Source organism: Procambarus clarkii, chromosome 91 (genome assembly GCF_040958095.1).
Source record: "Procambarus clarkii isolate CNS0578487 chromosome 91, FALCON_Pclarkii_2.0, whole genome shotgun sequence".
NCBI lineage: Eukaryota > Metazoa > Arthropoda > Malacostraca > Decapoda > Cambaridae > Procambarus > Procambarus clarkii.
The window spans coordinates 12,510,830-12,527,830 of NC_091240.1; the positions used below are offsets into that span (position 1 = coordinate 12,510,830).

General features: G+C 45.5%; 1 protein-coding gene across 1 annotated transcript in view; it reads left to right on the top strand.

The window, feature by feature from the left end:
* Nucleotides 1-522: 522 nt before the first annotated feature.
* Vps13B (vacuolar protein sorting 13B) overlaps nt 523-17,001 on the top strand; it is a 79,372-nt gene continuing 62,893 nt past the window's right edge. The window contains exons 1-7 of the mRNA XM_045768163.2: nt 523-690; nt 3,131-3,244; nt 5,941-6,118; nt 6,407-6,509; nt 11,418-11,599; nt 13,285-13,388; nt 13,926-14,187. Coding sequence (XP_045624119.2) covers nt 3,158-3,244; nt 5,941-6,118; nt 6,407-6,509; nt 11,418-11,599; nt 13,285-13,388; nt 13,926-14,187 — 916 coding nt within the window. The 5' untranslated portion in view covers nt 523-690; nt 3,131-3,157. The remainder of the gene's footprint in view (nt 691-3,130; nt 3,245-5,940; nt 6,119-6,406; nt 6,510-11,417; nt 11,600-13,284; nt 13,389-13,925; nt 14,188-17,001) is intronic.

Genomic DNA, 17,001 nt, shown 5'->3' on the forward strand with positions numbered 1-17,001 from the left:
TTAGGAGTGTGGTGAGTGTGGGGGTGAGGAGCATGGTGAGTGTGGGGGTGAGGAGCATGGTGAGTGCGGGGGTGAGGAGCGTGATGAGTGTGGGAGTGAGGAGCGTGGTGAGAATGGGGGTGAGAAGCGTGGTGAGTGTGGGGGTGAGGAGCATGGTGAGTGTGGGGGTGAGGAGCGTGATGAGTGTGGGAGTGAGGAGCGTGGTGAGTATGGGGGTGAGGAGCGTGGTGAGTGTGGGGGTGAAGAGCATGGTGAGTGTGGGAGTGAGGAGCGTGGTGGGTATGGGGGTGAGGAGCGTGGTGAGTGTGGGGGTGAGGAGCGTGGTGAGTGTGGGAGTGAGGAGCGTGGTGAATATGGGGGTGAGGAGCGTGGTGAGTGTGGGGGTGAGGAGCATGGTGAGCGTGGGGGTGAGGAGCGTGGTGAGTGTGGGAGTGAGGAGCGTGGTGAGTATGGGGATGAGGAGTGTGGTGAGCGTGGGGGTGAGGAGTGTGGTGAGCATGGTGAGTGAGGAGCGTGGAGCGTGAGGGTGGTGACGTCGCCATAACAAGTGAGGGTCGGAGGTAAACACAGGCCACCACCACCACAACACTCTACCATGACCACCGTATTTACCCCCGCCACCCTCCTGGTCACTGGCTAGTGCCACCTGCCTCACCACCACCTGCCAACTCTGGCCCCAGACATCACTCGGTACCCCTACTCAAATCTCTGAATATGTTAGACATTAAGTCACTGCACATTCTCTCATGTGTATTATACATATATAAAACGCTGAACTGTAATGTCAGTTCTGACCTTAAAAGCTTCATAGAAGGTTGTAACAGAACCCATGAGCACCACACCAGAAATAAATACAGTTTTGATATTCCAAGAGTACGACTTAATCAAACTAGAAATGCTCTACAAATCAAGGGGCCCAGAATGTGGAATGACCTTCCCAACCATGTTAAAGACTGTACCTCTCTCAACCAGTTTAAGATAAAAACTAAACACTACCTAATAAATTCCCTGTAACCTACCTTACCCCTCTATTGTCAACCAATGTCTGTTTTTTTAAAGAGCGCTGTTTGTCGACAGAATTGTATTTGTGCTGCTTTTTCAGCCATGTTTTCATTTCTTGTTTTCATTTTACTCTTTATCCTCAATTAGTATTAAGCTTTAGTCATTTAAGTTTTTCATGCCCGAAACGCTTTGCGTAATAGTGGCTTTAGGCATTGTATGTACTAGCTCTATAAGTCCACCAATCTTTGTAAAAAATTTCATGTATGTATGTACCTTACCTAAATAAACATTTTATTTTTTATTTTTTTTTTTTGTATGTTTATAATATTCTTGAGCGAACTGAATATAATAAAGTGTAGGTAATAAACTGCTATACTCCAGTGAAAGCCTGAAACTGACTGTATACGAGGTCCAAAATTGGCAATACTTCAGTGTAGGCCTAAAAACTGGCTGTACACTACTGTGTTTACTAGTTGTGTTTTTACGGGGGTTGAGCTTTGCTCTTTCGGCCCGCCTCTCAACTGTCAATCAACTGTTTACTAACTACTATTTTTTTTTTTTTTTTTTTTTTTTTATATATACCACACTGCACTGTACTGTAAGGACTGTAGTCCTTAAATATTGTGATAACTGAAGAAATATTATAAACAATGTGTTATTGGCTTGATGAGAAATGTCCTATTCACACAGCAAAATTGTAATAACCCATTGTACTTGCAACTATTGATTTAAATATATCAATTAAGAAATCTATAATGCCTCTCCTTAACACAGTGAGGTGTAGAATTTGTCCTGTACAGTGAACCTTCTCAAATTTGAACCTCCGTATGTATTATGGTTTCCTCTTAGCAACGAACAAAACCTGTGTGAATGGATTTTCTCTCAGAAATTGCATTCCCCCCAAAAAATATAAGTACTAATTCCAGGGGAAGGTTGTTGTGAAATCTGGGTTGTCTGTTCATCATAAAGTAGTTTTCATCAATCATTTCTGGAGGTATCACTACATCGTTATCTGCGTGGTCATGTCGTGCAGCAAGAGTAGTATGGGTGTGCCAGACAAGGCTGGAAGGAACATCTATACCATGTCCTGGCCGACGACCGGGCCGCGGGGACGCTAAGCCCCGGAAGCACCTCAAGGTAACCTCAAGGTAACCATGGATAATAAGGCAGTTATTAGAAAAACCTGCTTGTGGCTAGAGAGGAAAGTGGATGTTCTTATTTTACTTAGTACAGTGAAGAACATATAAATAAATAAATAAATAAATGTTTTTTTAGGTAAGGTACATACATAAAGAGATTTTACAAAGTTTGTTGGGTTAATAGATAGAGCTAGTACATACAATGCCTAAAGCCACTATTATGCAAAGCGTTTCGTTCTATAAATAACATCATTTATAGAGCTGGCTGCCTGCTGAAACTATAAATGCCAAGACATTACTGCAGTTCAAAATCCAGCAGGAAAACTCATCAGGAACAATGGTGGCATCTTTGACAAGCCACTGGCTTCCTGTCCTTACTGAGGCTGCTAGGGAGATTATGGTCCTCAGGTAAATTAGGCGTAAGACTAGATTTCTTTTCCTATTTTCAGAATTAGATTACAGGAAATTGCACTGCAGTGTTTTATTTGTAGACAGTTTGATAAAAAAAAATGTATCTCAAATGGTTATGGAGATATAACCATGTTTCATTTTATGGTACAGTAATTGTATGCTAAGGTTTCAGTTTATCATCTGTAATTTTAGTACTGTACAGATGTAAGGTTTTGTTTGCATGGAGACACCAAACAAATACTGTAGCACAGTGTTGCTACAAATACACAATACACAAAAGTTGCCTGTGCATCGTTGTATGTCTGTATGTTTATTTATTTATATATATATATATATATATATATATATATATATATATATATATATATATATATATATATATATATATATATATATATATATATATATATATATATATATATATATATATATATATATATATATATATATATATATATATATATATATATATATATATATATATATATATATATATATATATATATATATATAATTTTTTTTTTTTTTTTTTTTTCTGATTATTTGGTACTTTATTGTAATGTTTTCAATAATTTCAGATACCAAATGGTTAAATTTGTGAGAGGATGCTGCGCATAGAGTCATACATCACACCCATTATCCTCAGTTATGTGGATAAATACATCAAAAATCTCAAACCGGAGGATTCTCAGGTATGTCACAACTCTAAATTGCATTTGATTGTGAAATGTTTTTCTTTACGATATTAAAATTTATTGAGTGGTGATTATAAAGTAATAGGGAGGGGTATAGTTTGCTCAGAAAATATTCTTGGGTCACAGCAAGCCAGTTTTAGACTTATTTTATCTGTACAGTATTCTAAAAATTCAGTCTTGGTTCTTTCTCCGGATGATTCTCTTTGTTTTTTCTCCTGATAATTACCTTAACTTGGTCTATACAGTATTGTATGCTGCCGTGTAGCAGCTGGCCTCGGCTAGATCTGGTAAATAGGTACCTAGGAGTTAGACAGCTGATACTGACTGCTTACTAGATGTGTAATTACCTAAGTGGAGTTACAGGATGAGTAAAGTACACTTAACTTGCTCCAACCGTCTACCACTCTGCTTGCGAAAGTGAATTTTCTTATATTTCTTTGGCATCTTTGTTTAGTTAGTTTAAATCTATGACCTCTTGTTCTTGAAGTTCCAGGTCTCAGGAAATCTTCCCTATCAATTCCTTTTACTATTTTGTAAGTAGTGATCATATCACCTCTGTCTTCTAGTTTTGGCATATTTAATGCCTCTAACCTCTCCTCGTAGCTCTTACCCTTCAGTTCTAGGAGCCACTTAGTAGCATGTCTTTGCACCTTTTCCAGTTTGTAGATGTGCTTCTTAAGATATGGGCACCACACAACCGCTGCATATTCTAGCTTTGGCCTAACAAAAGTTGTGAACAATTTCTTTAGTATTAACCCATCCATGTATTTAAAAGCAATTCTGAAGTTAGAAAGTGTAGCATAGGCTCCTCGCACAACGTTCCTTATGTGGCCCTCAGGTGATAGTTTGCTATCTAGAACCACCCCTAGATCTCTTTCTTTATCAGAATTCTTTAAAGATTTCTCACATAATTTATAGGTTGTGTTTGGTCTATGTTTCATTCCACATTCCATAACATGGCATTTATTCACATTAAATTCTATTTGCCAAGTGTTGCTCCATATACTGTACTTATTTTATCCAGGTCTTCTTGAAGGGTATGACAATCATCTAAGTTTCTTATCCTTCCTATTATCTTAGCATCATCAGCAAACATGTTCATTTAATTCTGTATACCATCTGTTAGATCATTTATGTAGACAATGAACATCACTGGTGCAAGCACTGAACCCTGTTGTACTCCTCTTGTGACGTTTCTCCAGTCCAATACATTGCCTCTGATTACTGCCCTCATTTTTCTATCAGTCAGAAAATTTTTCATCCATGTTAGAAGTTTACCTGTCACCCCCTCCAATATTTTCTAGTTTCCAGAACAACCTTTTATGTGGAACTCTGTCGAAAGCCTTTTTAGCTCCAAATAGATGCAGTCAACCCAACCATCTCTTTCCTGTAAAATCTCTGTGGCTTGATCATAGAAACTCAGTAAATTCGATATACATGTACAGATGCCGAAGAAATATAAGAAAATTCACTTTCGCAAACAGAGTGGTAGACGGTTGGAACAAGTTAGGGAAGAAGGTGGTGGAGGCCAAGACCGTCAGTAGTTTCAAAGCGTTATATGACAAAGAGTGCTGGGAAAACGGGACACCACGAGCGTAGCTCTCATCCTGTAACTACACTTAGGTAATTACACTTAGGTAATTACACAGGATCTTCCAGATTGAAAACCATACTGTCTATAAATAAATATGAGCTGCCTCGTATGGGCCAATAGGCCTTGGGGCTTGGTTGCATTGGTTGCTTCGGTTCCTTCCATTCCTCCTTGTCTTTTCCCTGTAGTGGTCTAGTCTGGTCTCCTCCCCTTTCCTACCTGCATCCGGATCCTTACCGCTCTGGGTTCGGGGTCAGGCGGGGCTTCGTTGGTTTTGAGACTCAGAACAAAGAGTATGCACTATAAAAGGGAGTATGACTGATGGGTGCTGGATGCTAGTTAAATAATTTTGTTTGGGGAGTTCTGTCCACTCGTTCGGCTTTTGGTAGCAATATTTTTACCAGAATAGGGGTTTGTTTTAGGGCACCTACCTTTCTGGGTGCCTATCCCGGTCGATGGCAGACATAGAATGCTCCCAACCACAAGGGGGTTTCTATAGGCTATTGCTCCTCATGCCTCTCTGAGGGGGCCAGGTTCTGGCTCGTGGTCCCCGGTAGGCAAGAACTCCTAGTACTTTGACTGATGCCAGGAAGTTATACATACATTGTATCCATTCAGCATGGATAGCTCCAGGGAGTCTCCAGAACTCACCCAGAAAAGGGTGTTTCATTACATTCAACGCTGGTTGTTTATTTTATGCTGTTTTAATAATAGCTTGGTCCACCAGCCTGAATTATATATTTGCATTTGTTAGTACTTAGCAGAATTTTACCATGAAAATTTTAATTAATAAAAAAAGATTCAATAGAGTACTATACAGTACTAATTATAACAAAAATTCTTTCCTCTTGCACCTGTATAGGCATATAGCAACACTATTCCTATTCATAATACTTATCTCTTCCATGAGTCAATGTCATGTCTTGATACTATAAAACAATTTCCTTGAAAGGAGTATCCCCAGATTTGACTCTTCAATCTGATTGCTTTTCCATTATTACTGCATTTTATCTGCTTGAGTTTTTGTAGAATCTTGGCTTATTTCATAAACTTAAAATGAATGTGTATTATAAACAAATGTTTTTATTTTTATTGGTTTTAGGTATCATTGTGGGGAGGGGATGCTGTTTTCAACAACTTAGATTTACGCCTTGATGTGCTCGAGCAAGAACTACGACTTCCCTTTTCTTTTGTTAACGGCCATATACACGAGTTGAGGATTCATGTTCCATGGACCAAGCTCACATCAGAACCAATTGTCATTACCATTAACACTATTGGTAGGTACAAGCAATTGTATACATTTACATTACATGTACAGTACTGTACATATAGGTAATATACTGTACTAATAAATATAAATGTATTGTCATAGTGTAATTTTCTTTATTTACCTAATATTTAGGAAATCTAATTGAGAACTGAATACCTCTCCTATGTCTAATCAATTTATATCAGTAACCTATATTGGTATATTAGACACTAGCAAAATTTCTTAAAACACTAACACTTATATTTTTTGTATATTATTCTATACTTAATTATTATATATTTATCATTGCTTTCAGAATGTATCCTCAAATTAAAGGGAGGAGAAGCAGCCAGCTCTGATTCATCCAGCCAAAGTGGAGCTGGACCAAAATCGGCAGACATAAGACGCAGGCAAAGAAGGTGTGACAGATTTCAACATTATGGTTTTGTGTTTGCTCATATGGTGGAACCATAGTGAAACAAACTAATTAGGATTGGATTCATTCTGATCTTTCAAAGTTTCCTTACTATCAAGGATTTTACATTTTTTTCTATATATTGCTAAAATTTTGATTGGTTTTCTTATTGCATATTATAAATGCCAATAATCATATATATATGATTTTAGGTTGTTATTTAGAAATTGATTAAAATGCTAAATGCCATACAGGGGATGGCATTTAAATCTGAAAGATTTTTAAGACTAGATCTTGTTGAACAGGCCATCATTCTCTGCCCACCTCCCAACAACCGCTCCCCACAGCCCATTATCCGCTGCTTACTACCCGTCATTCTCCATCCGCTCATGCATTCTCCACCACCCATTATCACCTCATCTGAACTGGAAAGGTCTTGGTTCAAATTTACTGCAAAATTGTTCTACTATTTGGCTACCAAGAATGCTTTGGAAAAAGGATTTAAATTTGGTATCCATATGGATTAGGGCGTCATGATATATGGAGCATAGATAACAAATGGAGATAGATAACATAGATAACAAATGCTCCATAGATATAGGAGCATAGCTCCAACAAATGGAGCATAGATATAGATAACAAATATTTTTCTGGGGGAGCCCCGTCGGCTCCCCGGAGCTATCCAGGCTGAATGGATATGTATAACTTTTTGGCATCAGTCAAAGTGCTAGGAGTTCTTGCCTACCGGGGACCAGGATCCAGAACCTGGCCTCCCCTCAGAGAGGCACGAGGAGCAATGGCCTATAGAAACTCCCTTGTGGTTGGGAGCATTCTATGTCTGCCATCGACCGGGACAGGCACCCAGAAAGGTAGGCACCCCAAAACAAACCCCTGTTCAGGTGAAAATATTGCCAAACGAGTGAGCAGAACTCCCCAAACAAAATTATCAAACTAGCATGACATCACCACGTCACCGTGCCACCATCTGCGCAACCCCCCCCCCTCCCCGGGAGGGGGAAGGGGGAGCTCCAGACCCTCCACGCCGACGATCCATCTGGCAGTTCTTGGCTGATGGAATTACTGGCCGGTCGAGTGCCTCTGGCTTCGGTTTTTGTTTCAGTTCTGTGCCTTGTGGTGTGGACTGTCTCTACCAGTGGGGTGTGAGCCAGGAGTGAGATTCCATGGTACTTGGGCTGCATGCGCCTAGGGCTATCTTCCCTAGGTGCCCTGTAAGTACTGCCCTTGGGGCTTGGGGCCACCTTCCACAAGTTACCTTGGGTTCTTCCTCTGCTGTGTCCTTTACAGCTCGGTACTGGCCTGCCCTTGGAGTCGGCTGGGGTTTTGTTGCCCTGGTTTGTCTCTGGGTAGGTGATAGTTTTCGTCACTGGTAGGGGCGCGGGGTACCACACAGCTACTTTTCACCAATAACAACGGCTGGCTGTTCTCCCTGGGTACGTTGTCCTCTTGCAGGGTTTTTCTTTTGTTTTTGTTTTTGCCTGGTGGGGGGGTCTGCCTTTCTGGTCCCCCTTTACTGTTCTAGGTGTTTTTATTTCGATTCCTTCTGTTGGTGGTACTCCCGGCTTGGCCCCCGTGAGTGGACACGTCCCGGGGGGTTCAGCTTATAGAAGTTTGTTTGGTAGACTTGGGCGCTGGTTTGCGGTACCCTGCCTGGGCTTCGGCAGCTCGAGCGCCGGCTGCTCTGGTGAAGTTGTTTGTGCTGTTTCTGGGGGAGGCGGCGTCTGTTCTTTGCTTCTCACCTCGCGTGCTGACAGGCGGTGCTAATCAAAATTTTAGAACCGTCTTGGGCCCTGGCTCTTAGATTTTCATCACCTTTTTGTCCGTTGCTGTTTGCATAGTCTGCGATGGTGCTTTTTCTGCAGGCAACTTTGTCCTGTGACGGCCTTTGTCAGACTTGTAGGTTCTCTGGGGGGGGCCATGGAGGTCCTGCCCAGAAGGGTCGTGCCAGGTCTCGGGGTTCCTTCGGTCGTCGTAAGCCAGTAGTGTCAGATTTGGGGCCGGCACCTCCTCTGGAGCCGTCGGCGTTCTGGTCGGAGCAGTGATCACTCTTAGTGTCGGTTGGGCTCTCATAGGGGTTGTCGGCCCTTTTGTCGGGTTGACCTGTTGACGGGGCAATAGGGGGAGGGGGAGGCTCGCGCTGTTTGCTCTCGCCCGGTCCCACGATTCGTGCGCATTTCGGGTCGTTTCCTCCGACCTGTGGTAGCGTTGGGTTGCTCCTCCTCCTTGCGGGGGATCAGGGCTGGCAGGGCAAGCCTTTTCTCCTGTGCTATGTCAGGTCATCCGGGGGTGGGTTTGCTTTGGTGTGGTCGAAACAACAACGTCCCTCAGGTGGGTTTCACCTGTTTTCAGTTCCAAAACGGGACTGTGCGGATCTGTGATTCATATTGGACTTGTCTAGTCTGAATCCCTGGGACTTTTGCCCCTCCTTTCGGATGACCGCTCTGTCTCAGGTCCGGCTGCTTTTGGCACCGGGTGCCTGGATGGTGTCTCGGGTCTTCCGGGATGTGTTTTGGTTTTATAATTTTATTGTACGCGTCCCGATTCATCTAGGGTTCAGTGACTGGCTTGGTTTTGTCATGGGGCGACAAGCTTACCGCTTTCATTGCCTTTTATTCGGCTTGAATCTGGCACCTCGAGTGTTCACATATCTTACCGGGTTGTGGTGACCTGTTTGCTTCTGTTAGGGGTTCAGAGTCTGGCTTACCTCAACGACTGGCTGGTGTGGGCTCCCAGCCAGTTCGTGTGTCTTCTCTCCAGGGATATGGTACTTTCCCAGCTCGCTGGGTCCGGGTTCATGGTGAATTGGAGGAAGTCCCTTTTGGTTCCTTCTCAGGTTCGGACTTAGCTGGGTCTGGTGTGGGACTCTCCTTCCTGCGATGCTGTTGCAGCTGCCGTCCCGCCTCCGGCTGTTTTTGGAAGGCACCCGGGTCACACGTTGGTATTGAGTGGCTGTCTGGGAGCCTGAACTTCGCCGTGCTGTTCTACCCATCGGGTCAGATCCGGCTTCGGCGAATGTTCTGATTTCTTCAGGGTCGTTCCTTCTGCTTCTCTCACGATCGATTGGTTTGGATCCCGGGAGCCTTGTGTTGGCTGCTGCGTCGCCGGCTTTCTCTGTGGGTTTTTTGGGGTTCTGTGCCGTGGCGCCTCCCCGAGCCGTCACTCGATGTGTTCACTGATGCCTCGTCTCTCGGCTGGGGTTTTGTTACAAGTGCTCACCAGGGACCCCATCAGGGTCGGTGGGGTCCGTCCTTCCGTTGAGCTCACAGCATGGCACGGGAGTTTGCAGTGGTGTGGCATTCACTTCAGAGGATTTGGGTCGCTCGAGGAGCAACGATCCGACTCCATTTGGACTGCTCCCCAGTGGTTCATTGCCTGAACCGCGGGGGTTTGATACAGTCCTTGGTTCTTTGGGTCTGGTCGCTTCGAGTGACTCGTCTGCTGAGTTCTCAGAGTTTGGCTTTCCTGGTGGTTCATGTTCAGGGGGTGTCAAACGTCCTGATGGATGGCCTGTCTCGGTTTATTCCCTCGGTTTTCATTACCCGGAATGGACGGTCGACGCCGACTTGTTCAGTTGGCTTAGCCGGACGTACGGGCACCTAGAGGTGGACCTTTTCGCATTGGCATGGTCGAGGAGTCTTCCAGTTTTTTTTTGGCCTCTGGGGGTGTGTCGGGGAGCTTCATGCTCTCCTTCGCCGCAGGGGTTTCTGCTCTTTCGGTCCTGGTGGTCGTTTCGTTCGTTTGCAGCCTTCTCCTCCTTTTATGGTGAAGACTCAGTCTGCTGCTATCCGAAGGGGTCCTTGGGTTGTTGATGCTCGATTGGTTCGGCCGGGGGTGCATCATGTTTTGTGTCCAGTTGCGGTTCTTCGCTGGTATCTACGTGCCACAGCCTCTATGGCAGGGGACACGCTTTGGGTGGACCCTATTTCCCTTCTTCCCTGTTCCAAGGTGCGGTTCTCCCAGGTCGTCTGCAGGATTATTCGGTCCAGCCAGCCTGCGGTCTATCCCAGTGTCCACGACGTTCGTAAGTTCGCGGCTTTGGCTGCTGTTTTGGGGAATTTGTCCTGACCTGACATTTGGGCATGGGGCTTATGGAGGTCAAACAGGTTCCTGGCTGCATGGTATCTCGTTTATGTTCCTGGGCCTTCTTGGGCATATGTAGCCTTGGGTCGCAGGTTGCAGCCATTTGACTCGACTTAGAGTTGAGGAGCGAGTGACGACCGCCTTCTGGGTAAGTCCCTCTTTTTCTTTGTCTTTGGTTAGGTAGCTCCGGGGAGCCGAATAGGCTCTCCACAGAAAACCAGCATTGAATGTAATGAAATGCCATTTTCTGGGTGAGACCCGGAGGCTCCCTGGCATCCCTCTCTCCCTCCGGTCGGGGTTTTTTCGCATTTTTTGATACCCTCTGAACTGAGGAGAGTTGCCGGCGTGGAGGCCTGGGACCCCCCTGCCCCCTCCCGGGGAGTGGGGGTGGTTGCACAGACGGATGCGCGGCATTTGCGTTGACGTCATACTTGTTTCCTTGGTTTTGATTGGGGAGTTCTGTTGCTAGTTCGGCTTTCGGTTTGCAATTTATTTGATCAGCAGTAGTTTGTCTTGGAATTCCTACCTTTCTGGGTGCCTGACCTGGTAGACGGCAGACAAAGACTGCTTCCAATTACACGGGGGTGTCTTTAGGCCATTGCTCCTCGTGGCTCTCTTGAGGGGGCCAGGTTCTGGCTCTGGTCCCCGGTAGGCTTAGAACTCCTAAGATTGACTGTTGCCATGGTCTAATATATACACATCAGCCTGGTATAGCTCCGGGGAGCCTCCGGGTCTCACCCAGAAAATGGCGTTTCATTACATTCAACGCTGGTTTTTCTTATTGTGATAGTTATGCAAAGCCTATATTTTTCAGGCAAGATCTGGAAGTTCCAACCAGTTATGTCCAGGGTCTTATCAACAGAATAATAAACAATGTTTGCATTATTTGCAACAATGTTATCTTGAAATATGTTGAAGATGACATCGTTTTATCAATCAACGTTAAGACTCTGGAGTTTCGATCTGTTGATGGTAACTGGACTCCAGCATTTATAGGTGAGTAATGGATGTTTTAATTTATGTTCATGCTTTGAAGGAGCTGGTTCTAAATACTGCTGTGATATGTTTGGTGCCTGAAGGACCGAGGTGAGAAGTGCCAGGGAGGAGTGCACTTTGAGAGCAATACTTCATGTATAAAGCTGAAAGTTATGCATTCCCTGGACACCTTTACAAACTAATTTACTTTTGTATAATTTGGCATTTGAAAATATATGTTATTTGTACTGTGCCTAACAAGCCAAAGTACAGCAACTGGACTTTATAAATATACACAGACACACAGACTGAGGAGTTAGTATACATGACAGGGAGGGGAGGGAGAAGGGCTTATATATTTGACAGGGAACCTAGTGTATTTTCTGTGGGGAGCCCCTACGGCTCCATGGAGCTTATCGGGCTAATGTATGTTATATTAGACCAGGACATTAGCTAAGGAATTCAGACCTACCAGGGACCAGCGCCAGAACCTGGCCCCTTTAGAGAGGTTTCAGGGAGCAATGGCCCTGGAAAATCCCTTTGTGGTTGGGGTTTTCCTTATCTGCCATCGACCGGGGTTAGGCACCCAGAAAGGTAGGCATAACAAAACAAACCCCACATGGTAAAAAACTAAAACAAAAAACTGAACAGAGAGGTAGAAACTCCCGACAATCACAAGGAAACAAGCAAACATCTCACTTTACTGCCGCGCCGATCGTCCCCGCAGCCCTCCCCGCCCCGAGAGGGGGAGGGAGGAGCCCCGGACCTACCGCGCCGACTGCCAAGCTTCAGTTCGGAAGCTAATGTCAACCGGGATAGATGCTTCTCTGGCCTCAGTTTCCTAGGCGGTGTTTGCCGCCTAGGAAACTTTGCGTTGCAGAGTTTGTGGCGGCCGCCTCCCGGGTTGGCCCTTTCTTTTCCTTCTCTTTGGGTATGAAGCTCCAGGGAGCCTTAGGGACTCCCTACAGAAAACCAGCGTTGAATGTAATGAAACGCTATTTTCTGGGTGAGCCCCGGAGGCTCCCTGGCAACCCTCCCTCCCACCGGTCGGCGGTTTTTTCACGTTGGTTGAAGCTTAGCTTCCGAACTGAAGCTTGGCAGCCGGCGTGGTAGGTCCGGGGCTCCTCCCTCCCCCTCTCGGGACAGGGAGGGCTGCGCGGACGATCGGCGTGGCAGTAAAGTGAAATGTTTGCTTGTTTCCTTGTTTCCTTGTGATTGTAGGGAGTTTCTACCTCTCTGTTCATTTTTTTGTTTTAGTTTTTTACCATATTGGGTTTGTTTTTTTATGCCTACCTTTCTGGGTGCCTAACCCCGGTCGATGGCAGATAAGGAAAACCCCAACCACAAAGGGGTTTTCCAGGGCCATTGCTCCCTGAAACCTCTCTGAAGGGGCCAGGTTCTGGCGCTGGTCCCTGGTAGGTCTGAACTCCTTAGCTAATGTCCCGATCTAATATAACATATATTAGCCCGATAAGCTCCAGGGAGCCTCCGGGGCTCACCCAGAAAATGGTGTTTCATTACATTCAACGCTGGTTTTTTATAGTATTTCTAGCAATATTTAAAAAAATGATAAAGACAGCAGATGAGTGTAAAAACATAGTTCTAGTATCAAATAAAAACTAATAATCATTAAACATTTTTATCTTCGATTTTTATGCCCTCTTCCTATAGGATATTTATTAATTCATCTAACTGTGACTTTTCAGATTTAACAGCAGAAGATCTCATACTGCGCAACCTTGCAACCTTAACCGACTTAACAGTTTGCTTAGACAAAAGGAATGCATCGGGCAAGATAGAAAACTACCAGGTATAGCTGAAAAAAAAAGATAAAAAAATATATATACAGTGTGTGTGTGCGTGCGTGTGCGTGTGCGTGTGCGTGTGCGTGTGCGTGTGCGTGTGTGTGTGTGTGTGTGTGTGTGTGTGTGTGTGTGTGTGTGTGTGTGTGTGTGTGTGTGTGTAATTACCTAAGTGTAGTTACAGGATGAGAGCTACGCTTGTGGTGTCCCGTCTTCCCAGCACTCTTTGTCATATAATGCTTTGAAATTACTGACGGTCTTGGCCTCCACCACCTTCTCACTTAACTTGTTCCAATCGTCTACCACTCTGTTTACAAAAGTGAATTTTCATATACAGTATATTCATATGTTTTGTTGAACAATTTATTTCACATTTGTTTCTTTATCCACTTGTGTAAAAAAAAAAAATAAAAAATCATGCACTGTAAATATTTAGTGCATTGAATATCAAATCTTAGACTAATGCAATATATACAGGTCAGTATGTAGCTTATTTCAACCAATGTCTTGTGAGTTACTGAAATAAGAAATATTATATTTTGCAGGAACCATTGATGTACCGATGTTCACTGTCATGCAGGGTTGTTCGTCGGTTTGAAACCGTCAACTCCATCCAGCCACTGTGCACTCGCTATGATGTATTCTGCCCACAGCTTCACTTCAGCCTTTCAGATATGCAGCTACCCATGTTTTTAAGACTTTTACAACTAGCTCTGGCTCTTTACTATGGAGATCTTGTATCCACTGATACAGAACAACACATAGGAGTACCTACTGGGAAAGATGGAGACAGTGGTCTTACTGAAGGTAAAGATAAACCTCCATCAGTATTTCTTTAAAGCCCTTTCTGGGGAAAGCCCCTTCAGCTCCCCGGAGCTTGTCCAGGCTGATAGGCTAATGTCAGACTTTGGCATCAGTCATGTGTATGGAGTTCTATGGGTCTACCAGGGACTACGAGCCAGAACCTGGTCCCCTCAGGGAGGCATGGGGAGCAATGGCCTATGGAAACCCCCCGTGTGGTTAGAAACATTCTATGTTTGCCATCGACCGGGTCAGGCACCCAGAAAGGTAAGCGTCCCAAAACAAACCCCTATTTTGGTGAAAATTGCTACCACAAGCCGAACAAGTGGATAGAACTTCCCTAAAAGAAACGAGCAAACGATCATGACGTCACACGTCACCGCGCCACTGTCTGTGCAGCTCCCCCCCCCCCCCCCTCCCCGGGAGGGGGAAAGGGAAGCCCCAGACCTACCGCGCCGGCTATCCACCATCAGTTCTTTGGCTGATGCTAGTAATTACCTAAGTGTGATTACCTAAGTGTAGTTACAGGATGAGAGCTATGCTCGTGGTGTCCCTTTGAAACGACTGACGGTCTTGGCCTCCACCACCTTCTCCCCTAACTTGTTCCAACTGTCTACCACTCTGTTTGCGAAAGTGAATTTTCTTATATTTCTTCGGCATCTGTGTTTAGCTAGTTTATATCTATGACCTCTTGTTCTTAAAGTTCCAGGTCTCAGGAAATCTTCCCTATCGATTTTATCAATTCTTGTTACTATTTTGTATGTAGTGATCATATCACCTCTTTTTCTTCTGTCTTCTAGTTTTGGGATATTTAATGCCTCTAACCTCTCCTTGTAGCTCTTGCCCTTCAGTTCTGGGAGCCACTTAGTAGCATGTCTTTGCACCTTTTCCAGTTTGTTGATGTGCTTCTTAAGATATGGGCACCACACAACCGCTGCATATTCTAGCTTTGGCCTAACAAAAGTTGTGAACAATTTCTTTAGTATATCACCATCCATGTATTTAAAAGCAATTCTGAAGTTAGAAAGCGTGGCATAGGCTCCTCGCACAATATTCTTTATGTGGTCCTCAGGTGATAGTTTTCTATCTAGAAAACCTGTGTCGCATGGTGCGTGTGTACTTGTGTGCGTTGGCTTGTCTTCATTGCTCATACCCCTTGGTTCGGGTACTAGTCTGGTGGCAACCCTTTGCACCTTCTTCAGTTTGGTTTGTTGGGACATGGCCAACGACTTTGTGAGTTGGTCTTGTCCCTTTCGTTCCCGTTTTGCTGCATGCCTTCTTCGTTCATCATTATCTTGCTTCACTCTTGTCCCTGGCCGCTGGTGCTGTTCTTCTGGTCTTTTTCTTGTTTTCTCCTACACACTGTTGTGTGTTTTGTTTGTGCCTTTTGGCCTTCCTGTTGCCAGGTTTGGGTTCCTGTTTTCCTGGCTTGCCCTGCCTGTTGGCATTTTCAGGGTCTCACGGTGTTCCTTCTCTGGAATCTCGCGTCGGACCTGTAGTTTCCGATCTGGCGATCTCGCTCGTGTTGGGGAGTTTTTCTGTTAGGCAGATGTTCCATCTCCTTCCTTGCCGGCTTGGGTTCCGGCTCTGCTTCCTCGGTGGTCACACCCGAGATCTTCCAGCGGCTCTGCCTCTTCCTAGGCTCGGATGATCCTTGATGGGACTGGTTAGGTTCTGCCTTGAGTCTCTCACCTTTGATCAGTTGACTTCTTTGTTGGTGTCCCACCTGCGTACTTCTTCTTGGCAGCGGTATGAGGTATTTTGGCCGATCTTCCTTTTCCTTCTGTCCCTGTCCCTTCTTAGATATCTGCTTTGGTGGTGTCTGCTTGGCTTTTCTGGTGGGGGTTTCGGGGCCGTCATCTTGCCGCATACTGTCGCCTCATTTCGTGCGGCCCTGGCGGAGCCGCTTCGGCTTGCTTTCGGTCTTGGGGTTACGTCTGCGCTGTTCGTAAGCTGTCTCGTGTGTTGTTTCACCTTCGGCCTACTCATGCGCCAATTGAGTCGTCCTGGTCTCTGGACAGTGTGCTTTTTCTTCTCCTCGATTTGTTGTGACCCCCTTCGGTTCGGGTTTGTTTCTCGGGGGCTCTTTTCCTGTTGTCATTTGTCTCTTGGGGTTGGGTCGCTGAGCTTCTTACTCTCCTCCAGTGCAGGGGTTTCTGCTCCTTTGGTCGTCGCGATTGGTTTGTTCGGTTGCAGCTGTCTCCCTCTTTTCTGGCACGGGATGAGGCTGCTGCTTTCCGGAGGGGTCCTTGGTTTGTTGGTGCTTGGTTGGTCGGGCTGGGGTGTATCGTGTTTTGTGTTTGGATGCGGCCCTCCGCTGTTATTTGCGAGCCACGGCTTCTGTGTCCGGGACGAGCTTTGGGTTGATCCGGTTCGGTTCTTCCCTGTTCGCGGGTGAAGGTCTCCCGGGTCGTCAGCCGTGATATTGCGGCTAGCCAGCCTGTGTTCCTTCCCCATGCCCCTGGTGTTCGTGGATTCGCTTCTCTTGCTGCCGTCTTGGAGGCATGTCCTAGCTGACATTCAGGCATGGGGCTTTTGGCGGTCGTACAGGGGTCTGGCTGCTCGATGTCTCGTGTCCTTCACGGGCCCATTCGGGCCTGTGTCGCCTTGGGTTGGCGGTTGCAGCCAACTGTCTTGGCTTTGAGTTGGGGAGTGTGTGGCGACTGCCTCCCAGGTATATTCTCTTGTTTCTCTGTGGGTAGATAGCTCCAGGAGCTAAAGGGGCTTCCCCCCAGAAAACCAGCGTTGAATGTAATGAAACCCCATTTTCTGGGTGAGACCCGGAGGCTCCCCGGCATCCCTCCCTCCCTCTGGTCAGCG